The sequence below is a fragment of the Oncorhynchus tshawytscha genome, linkage group LG11 (assembly GCF_018296145.1).
Source record: "Oncorhynchus tshawytscha isolate Ot180627B linkage group LG11, Otsh_v2.0, whole genome shotgun sequence".
NCBI classification, from domain to species: domain Eukaryota; kingdom Metazoa; phylum Chordata; class Actinopteri; order Salmoniformes; family Salmonidae; genus Oncorhynchus; species Oncorhynchus tshawytscha.
In genome coordinates, this window is record NC_056439.1 from 5813325 (window position 1) to 5822881 (window position 9557).

The following is a 9557-nucleotide window of genomic DNA, read 5'->3' on the forward strand; positions in this document are numbered from 1 at the left end:
TCCTGTTAAACCTTGTTTTAAGAAGAAGAAGAAGAAAAATTCACCTCAGAGTTGGTTATAGGATGATGTTAAGACACTGCTCAGACAAACTGAGCCAGGAGTAAAATCAACTCTTAAAAGTTTATATCAGCTGATTATCACGACAGTTTGAGGTAACGCAAAGGAAAGCTAGTGACGCTCATAGACATTGTTGCAAATGATGGGGAATAACCAATCGCGATGAGGCATCGCCAGCTGTGAACATTACATCATGCTTCAGACAACTACGGTGAACGTGACTACATCAAATGTTGCAATGGTAAAACTTTTGATATAATTTTCACCTGACACGATCACTTTGCCTACTCTTAATTCTTGCCTAATATGATGACATATCTGTGATAATGCCTTAAATCATCTTTACTTGACAGGAAGTAGTGAAGCTGTGTGTAATGTAATGTTAACCCTTTTTTACCAAGTATTCTAAAATCCATTTAATCAAAGTGAGGGTATCAGATTTACAGAAAATGTAAAGTGTTACCATAGTGAGACGTTTTTCTACGTGATCATGTATTGTTTTGTGCAATAAAAGTACCGTACTTTACGTTGAGTGTATGACCATTTTGTTGAAATTGGCATGTTTTAACATCAGACCCAGCTCTGCCAGCTGAATTTAAGAGCCCACCACTTATTGTATATAGGAGAAGTCGCAATTTACATGACAGATTGGTCCATGCCAACTGCCAGCCACAATAGAAAATGAGCCAGGTTATTTTACTCCCTCTTCTGTATGGTAGTTATAAATGCAGAGGTTGCACACAGTGCAACAATATGAAGTTTGAATATTTCTGCCATCCACGTACAAAAACAGGTCCAAATAAATTACATTATTACGCGCTCCACCACCCATGTTATCTATAATTAAATGTCCATGTGGGCTGTGTTATGTAGGTAAAACCTCTCGTTCTCTCAAAGAGAATTAGTGAACGTAAAAGTTCTATCAGGAGTAACAACCTGGATTATCCAGTCGCAGTACATTTTAATGACATTTCTACCTTTTTAGATTTTGTGGCATAGAAAAAGTCAAGATATCATACGGGAGGTGATATAAATAATACTCTGAGCAAAAAATAATGTTTTGGGATTTTCACCCTCCAGACATTATTCCCTAAAGGTCTTAATAATGAAATGCCCATGTATGTGGTTTTAAATGTGAACTTGATAGGTCATGTACTCATTGTGGTGTTAGTCTGGTTTAATACGTTTTATGTACACACTTTATAATACTTATGAAATGCACAGTTATATTTGGTAACACTTGCTTATTTTCCCTCGACTCCAATACCCATTCGATGCATTGGTGGAGCAGTGTCTACATAAGGGTGCAGGTTGTAAACACTCAAAAAATCTCTGATGAAGGCCTTGAGGCCGATACATAAAGCTTAATAAAGAGCAGTGATACTAGCAGGAGCAGTGTGCGGGTTTCTTCTATTTTTTTTTTATCTTGAAATTAAATACAAAATGTAATCTGTGCTGACTGACTTTGTTGTTTTTGTACCATTGAGTCAAGATATTTATAACAAACTCAAATGGCTCCATATTATTAGGTACTTGAATCAGTGTTAAGAGACGGGCTTGGCTGTGGTTAGCATTTTATTATAGCATGTCATGTTTGTGTGTACAGCAAATAGGTTATGTAAACCTTTATGCTTTTCTGTGCAATCTTTGTTATAAGTCTCCAGTCCATGGTGGACTGAACAACCTCAGCTTTGGTGGTCATCACCGAGACAGAGGTTCCAGTCAGGGATCCATTCTGCAGCCCAGACCCTTCTTTTCACATTCTCAGTGCAGGGATGAAGCAGGACCTGGGGCTGATAGAGATATACCCTCCTGTTCCTATGATACAAACACCACAGTATCATGATGAACAGAGCAGGTCAACCTGGGCTGCAGCCTTCACAGAGAGTTGTGGGAGACTCCCCTGGTGGGAGTCTAACAGGAAGTCTGTCTTCTCCTTCAGGGTCTCGTCTAATGCCTGGTGACTGGGTTCATAGAAGACCTGGGTCTAGCCTTCCTCAGTTACCTCATGGTTACCCCACCAATACAGACATGGTCAGGATGGGCATTCACCACAAGAGGTACTTAGCCTATAACATAGCACACAATGCCAACAACACCCAAACAATGGCTAGAGGTCAAGGAGGGATCTCAAGGACTAACCACATTGGTGGTATCTCCCGCTTCTACTTCCTGGGGTGTCATTGGGTCACAACGTGGAAGGCCGAGCATTAGGATGGACGCTGACAAGCCGTATGCATGGAAAGCGCATCGCTGAGACAAACTATGTGAAGAAGCACTCCGTTCACACCAAGGAGAGGCCCTTCAAGTGTAAACTATATGACAAGCGCTTCTCTTTCCTGAGTAACCTTATCAGACATAGGAGTGTCCACAATGGGGAGAAATCTTAGAAGTGTGGTTTTAGATGTACACTTGGGATATCTGGGAACCATTCTTTAGCGCTGACATATTATAGTTATCATGTGAAGTGTCTTGAGGTAAGAGGGCAATTAACCACATACCCCTCATTAACTCTTTGTTAACTTATCATTTGAAACAGGCTTGAGTAAATACCTGTTTTTAGAGAAACAGTAAACCTAGGCTTGAACAAGTTAAATATTTACCTTACTGTTATGTTCTACTCTAGCTGACACACTGTTCTTTTGTAAAGAAGTCTGTTCTCAGCTTGAAAGATATTGTTCATCAGGTTTGGTAGGTTACTTTCTAAGTGTAATCTGTTAGTTATTTGTCCAAATTTGTATTCAGTAATGTAACTTTGGATTATGTGGTGGATATTATAAAATAAGGATTTGCTGGATTCCAAGTCAAAGTAAGATTCTTTATTTTTCTGAGCTCAGGAGAATAACAGAGTTACACAGCGCAGTCAGTCCGAATTAGGAAGCATTGGGTGATAAGCACATATCTTAATAGTTTCCTGTTCTTGGGCAGGACTTTCAGTTCTCCTTTTATCTATATGAGGACACAGAAGCAAGCTGGTTTGTAACACAGAACTATAATCAGAACAGGAGATTATAATATGACAGTTTTACAAGGTTAGTCAAATACTCAGTTATGTGGACACAACTAATTAATATTTCCCATTACAATTACCCAAACTCAGTAACGTAATATGATTACTTTGGTACTTTTAGATTACATTCCCCTTAACAGGCATTAGAAGAAGACAAAATGGATCAATCAAACGCGTTTGGTGTCATCAGTGGTCTCTGACTTGTGGTCAGAATCACTCAGATGGAACAAACTTAAACTTGCACCTGTTTTCAATGCTGAATTGAATTTCAATGAGAAAACAGAATTAATTCAACCACACATTTGTTTCATTACAAAAACTGTAGGGTGAAGTCACAAAAAATATTGCATGTAACAGTTACATGACCTACAGCATGGTCAAGCAAGGTCATGTTTCCAACATTTTTGGACTGATAAACAACTATTGATATAGGACCGCAGTGAGTTACCGCAAGTCGCAAAGAAAACAGGAGCAGCCTCCATTATTCCAGCACCATTTCAACATCATCTTATCACCTATGCTTAGTCTAATACAGTGACAGTGTAATACAGTGACAACTAAACAATACCAACAACCACTTATGAATACACGCCACTTCACCATCCATGAATGAATACATGCCACTAAATGCGTGTGTTAGTGAGTACATGTAATTAGTTACTCCCCAACACTGCTGAACATAGGAGATTTCATGTATAATTGAATAAACTGTGCCGTATTTCATAGAACATCGCACAAACCTTTCATTTAACCACACCCTTTGAGCTATGACGCCAACCAATGAGATATTTTCTTTTCCGTGTAAACGGAAGAACAATTTCCACGTTTGGGTTTTAATTTATCTAGTCGTTTATTAACACCCTAGATATCAAAATGAATCTTAACTGCACATAATCACATACTTACATCAGATAGTATTTCATTCTCGTTGTAGACAGGACTTGGTTGATATTTTATAGTTAACGCTAACAATGGCTAACTGTATGTTTTTTCACACTCAAATAGCCTCCATCATGGAGATGCTAGCAAATGCAGCCGTGGCAGAGATCTGTAAACTCGTAGACGACGACTATGCAGTGTTTCGTTTGGAAATAACTAAAAGCCAAAAAGAAAACAGAGCAATGCGGAGGAAACTACAGCTACTAGAACAGAAGGTGGCACGGGAGCGCTCCGAGAGGACAACGCGAAAGCGCGTCCTCGACAGTCGTCCCAGTAGTGTCAAGATCCTCGACCGATACAGAGGAATGGCAAGAGGTACATTTTCCAGAATGTCGAGTTAATTTTTTTACAGAGACAGTGCACATTAATCATCGTTTCAGTAAAAGTGCCGGTTTTGGTCAGACGGCTAATTATAATACAGATACGAAATTAGCAATGAGCACATGCAAAGCAACACAGGACAAGCCACACGTAGCACAAAAAGCAACAAAACACAATAAATAAAAGCAACAAACAGTGTTTACACACCTCACAAGCTACAGACAACAGATAATATGGAAAGCGGCAATACACAGCCAGGGATTGTGTTCACAAGTCTGATTGTCTTTTAGCCATGTCTCTATGTTTTTGTGATGGTGCAGTTATTTGTTTCTGATGGCAGTATGTTCCAGACATGGGAAGGTCTCACAGAGAAAGCAGTTTGACTAAATGTGTTTTCCTTAAGGGAACTAACTATACTGTCACTTCTCATGGGAGACCTTGTGGCTGCTACCATGGGTTTGGGTTTTCTGTTTCACAAAAGTACTAAGTTGAGGGGGGGCCGGTTAGGATCTTGAATACAAGACATGCGTTGGTGTGTTGCACAAGCATTTCTCAGATCTGAGGATGTAACAGGGATGATGTCTATCAAGCACTTTGAGAGCCTGTTTGTAGACAGACTGAATGGGTTTTTAATGTTGTACAGCAAGCTTGGGCCCAACTTGTCAAGCAGTATGTTAAGTAGGGGAGTAGCATAACATTGAAGTACAGTTTTGCTGCCTCTGTAGTGAAATAATTTCTAATGTATTGGAAATTAGCTAGGTTCCACTGCGCATGTGTTTAGATATCTTGCCCAGAATCAATGGTGGAAAAATTACTCAATTGTCATACTTGAGTAAAAGTAAAGATACCTCGATAGAAAAGTATTCAAATTAAAGTGTAAGTCACTCAGTAAAATACTGCTTGAGCAAAAGTCTAAAAGTATCTGTTTTTTAAAATGCAAAATGCATCATACCGTGTTTGAAATCAAGTTTGAAATCTTGATTGCTGACAGTCCCAAAATGTTTTGCATATATCAACAATGGACTAATGAAACAAATACCAAAATATAGTTTTGGTTGGAGTTTTCCATGAAGTACAGTAATGGAAAAGGGTACTCAATATTCATACTTAAATACTATACATGAAATTCCAGAGAGCATGATTTGTATTTGAGCAAACCAGAGAGCATGATTTGTATTTTTTTACGGACAGATAGGGCAAACTACAACACTCAGACATAATTTACAAACTCAGTATTTGGGTTTAGTGAGTCCCCCAGATCAGAAGCAGCAGGAATGACATTGCGTTATATTGATAGGTGCGTGAATTGTACCATAATTCTGTCTGCCCGAGTATTTTTACTTAGGTGGGTCTTTGATGTTATGGGGTAGTTTTGCTTCCACTGGTCCTGGGGACCTTGTTAAGGTCAATGGCATCATGAACTTTACCCATAACCAGGACTTTTTAGCCAAAAACCTGGTTGCCTCGAACATGGCCGCAAGTGAATCTTCCAGCAAGACTATAACCCAAAGAACACATCAAAATCCACAAAGAAATCACAAAGAATTATAAAATCAACATTTTGCATCAACATTTTGCAAGTCTCCGGACTTGAAACCCATTGAAAACCTTTGGTTTGAATTTAAGTTGGCAGTCCATAAGCGCAGACAAAGGATATCAAGGATCTGGAAGTATTCTGTATGGAGGAATGGTCTATGATCCCTCTCAATGTGTTCTCCAATTCATAAAACATTTTAGAAAAAGGCTATGCGCCGTTATCCTCGCAAGGTAGGGTATTGAAAGGAATTGAAAATGGGTGTACATTTTTTTATGACTTGTTAAACAAAACCTCTCTCTGAGCAATTGTAAGAAAAGTATATAATTTCCCCATTTTTTAAATTGCTCAGTATTTATCAAGGGTGTTAATAATTTCAGACCCCACTGTAGGTGCCCCGGGGCCCCAGATGTGCTAGTCCAGCCCTGCTTACATCCTTGCCAATTGTAGACAGTGTCAATAGTGTACAATATATCATTGAGCATTGACAGTAGCTAACTTAACCACCCCTTTCCCCCCAATCACTCTCTTAGATGGAGGACATCTCACTGGAGGCCACAGGAGCTTTGTGAAGCCAGCAGAACATGTCTCGTGGAGAGATGACCAACCCATAGCTGTAGATGAGAGGAGTGGAACCTCCTCCCAGCATGTTATTGTGATAGAGGTTAGTGTCATAGTGTAACATAAAAAATTGCACTACATCAAATGTGGCCTGTTTATTTCAAAAAGGCTCCCCTCAGCTATTCACTTGCTTACATGTACATTCTTATTTATCTGCCAAAGGGGAGCTTGTGACGACAACATTGTTAACCAACTCATGTACTGATAATAACCTCCTCTCTTCTTGTCAGTCTGCAGATGCAAAGGCTGCAGGTTATGGAGGATCGTCTCTGGTCAAGCAGGAGAGGACTGAAGGAGAGGAGGACCCACGACACAGCAGAGACATCCAGACTGGAGAAGAGGCTGGCGTAGTGCCCCCTGTAGCCACAAAGATAATCGCCACCTCACCCCAGCCCAGGACCCGATGCAGCATCACGGAGTTCAGTGGAAAACCAAACGCCGTCCTCAAGTCAGAGACAGACACAGAGACTTTAACTGTAACACACAGGCTTTTACACACAGGATCTGACCACAGATTAGACACAGAGAGACTGCAGCAGGGACCACTGGGCTGTCCTCCTGCTCCCGGCTCAGAGTATTTACTTTATGGTAATCCAAACCCAAGGACTGTCCATTCCCATCGGGACGCAGGTGACGTGTTAGAGACTGCCAATGATCCGTCTTGTTCTTACACTATAGAGATGGACCCTGGCAACATGCCCTTGGGTTTAGAGACACAGACCGATCTGTCTAGAGGGGACTGGAACCAGTACAGTAGTAGTGTGTACTCTGAAGGGTGCCTAGATAAGAAAGGGGAGGTTATAGTCGTAGATGAGATGACTGTGAAAGTGGAGGGTGACGCTCCTCTGACATGGAATGTAGACGAGACTCACTTAGGAGAAGGACACTCACAAGGCAGAGATTTATTAGATTACAGGGAAAGTTTAGAGACAAATCCATATGTTTCGACCCACTCCCCTTTACACAAGCTCAGGCGTCGTGACCCAGTGTCCATGTCGATGGAGCCTTCCGATCAGGTATTGAACTCAAACGACAGGGCTAGAGCCGAGACTCAGGGATGGGGAGCCACATCAGGCAATAGTAAAGATAAACCTTTCCTCTGCAAGCTCTGTAACAAAAGTTTCAGCTGCCTCCAGAAGGTGGAGATCCACCAGAGGGTCCACACAGGGGTGAAACCCTTCAGCTGTACCCAGTGTCACATGTGCTTCGCCCAGGCTGGTGACCTGAAGAGGCATCACAGGGTCCACACAGGGGAGAAACCGTTCAGCTGCCACCTGTGCCGGGCCAGTTTCTCACACTCGTCGAACCTGAAGAGGCACCTGAAGGTCCACACAGGAGAGAGGCCGTTTGCCTGTACGCACTGCGGGAAGAGGTTCTCAGAGAGGAGATACCTCAGGATACACCAGCAGAAAAAACATTCCACTGTATAGCATAGAAAGTAACCATTCCACTTGATAGCTTCTGATGTTTAGATCAAACCCTGCATTAAAGACAATATTCATTTTCATTGTTGTCAGCAGAAAAGATCCACAGATGCATGTGGAATAACGAGAGTAAATGATTTCAGATTGTTTAATATTCCTGGGTAGAATATTGCATCCAGACATTGTGTGATATATATTGTGTTTGTACTGTGTAGGCTATTTGATGTTCACAAATGCCTGTTTCATTACTTCCATTCAACTACTTAATTATATTCAAGACTTTTGATGAGAAAATTAATGCAGTTTATCAAGTTCATGCAGATGTTTTGCTGAGACGTGGATGTGTGGTTTTCATATGGTGTATTTGAAACGTGTTTTATTTAGTTAACACAAAATGGGACTTCATTCTGACCTTCTGACTTTCTTCATTCTGACTTTCATTGAATCTCTTTTTAGTATACATCACATTTGATCTCACCCTTTTCTGCATACACCAGACAGCGCTTTATAACCAATACAGGGACAGAAAGTAGCCTATGAATGGGAGGCTAGGAGCCATTTACAGTGCCTTCAGAAAGTATTCACACCCCTTGACTTTTTCCACATTTTGTTCTGTTACTGCCTGAATTTAAAATATATTTTTTTGTCACTGGCCTACACACAATACCCCATAATGTCAAAGAGGATTTATATTTTTGTGGAAATGTAATAAATGAATGTAATAAAAAATGTAATGTCTTGAGTCAATAATATTCAACCCCTTTGTAATGGCAAGCCTACATAAGTTCAGGAGTAAAAATGTGCATACTAAGTCACATAATGGGTTGCATGGACTCACTCTGTGTGCAATAGTCGTCTTTAACATTATTTTTTAATGACTACCTCATCTCTGTATCACACACATACAGATAATATGGTCCCTCAGTAGAGCAGTGAATTTTCAACCAGATAAACCAGGGAGGTTTTCCAATGCCTCGCAAAGAAAGGTGCATATTGGTAGATAACAAAACAAAATGGATAAATAAAAAAGCAGACATTGAATATCCCTTTGAACATGGTGATGTTATTAATTACACTTTGGATGGTGTATCAATACACCCAGTCACTAAAAAGATACATGCATGGATTTCACCATGAGGCCAATAGTGACTTTAAAACAGTTACAGAATTTAATGGCTGTGATAGGAGAAAACCAAGGATGGATGAAAAGCATTGTAGTTACTCCACAATACTAACCTAGTTAGAGTGAAAAGAAGGAAGCCTGTACAGAATGCAAATATTCAAACATGCATCCTGTTTGCAACAAGGCACTAAAGTAATACTGCAAAAAATGTGTTATGTTTGGGGCAAATCCAATATAACACATTACTGAGTACCACTTTCCATATTTTCAAGTATAGTGGTGGCTGCATCATGTTATGGGTAATGCTTGTAATTGTTAAGGACCGGGGAGTTCAGGATAAAACAAAATAATGGAAGTGAGCTAAGCACAGACAAAATCCTAGAGAAAACCCTGGTTCAGTCTATTTTCCACCAGACACTGGGAGATTTATTCACCTTTCAGCAAGACAATAACCTAAAACACAAGGCCAAATCTACACTGGAGTTGCTTACCAAGAAGACAGTGAATGTTCCTGAGTGGACAAGTTAC

General features: G+C 40.3%; 1 protein-coding gene across 1 annotated transcript; it reads left to right on the plus strand.

Moving 5' to 3' along the window:
• Window positions 1-4038: 4038 nt before the first annotated feature.
• LOC121847783 lies at window positions 4039-8641 on the plus strand. Its single transcript, XM_042330524.1, has 3 exons — window positions 4039-4321; window positions 6395-6525; window positions 6713-8641. The coding sequence occupies exons 1-3, from the start codon at window positions 4039-4041 to the stop codon at window positions 7910-7912; spliced, it is 1614 nt and encodes a 537-aa protein (XP_042186458.1). The 3' UTR covers window positions 7913-8641.
• Window positions 8642-9557: the final 916 nt, after the last annotated feature.

Coding starts and splice junctions, on each gene's coding strand:
- LOC121847783 (XM_042330524.1), top strand. CDS start 4,039: ATGGCTAACTGTATGTTTTTTCACACTCAAATAGCCTCCATCATGGAG. Junction 4,322..6,394: donor ATACAGAGGAATGGCAAGAG/GTACATTTTCCA, acceptor TCACTCTCTTAG/ATGGAGGACATCTCACTGGA. Junction 6,526..6,712: donor AGCATGTTATTGTGATAGAG/GTTAGTGTCATA, acceptor TCTTCTTGTCAG/TCTGCAGATGCAAAGGCTGC.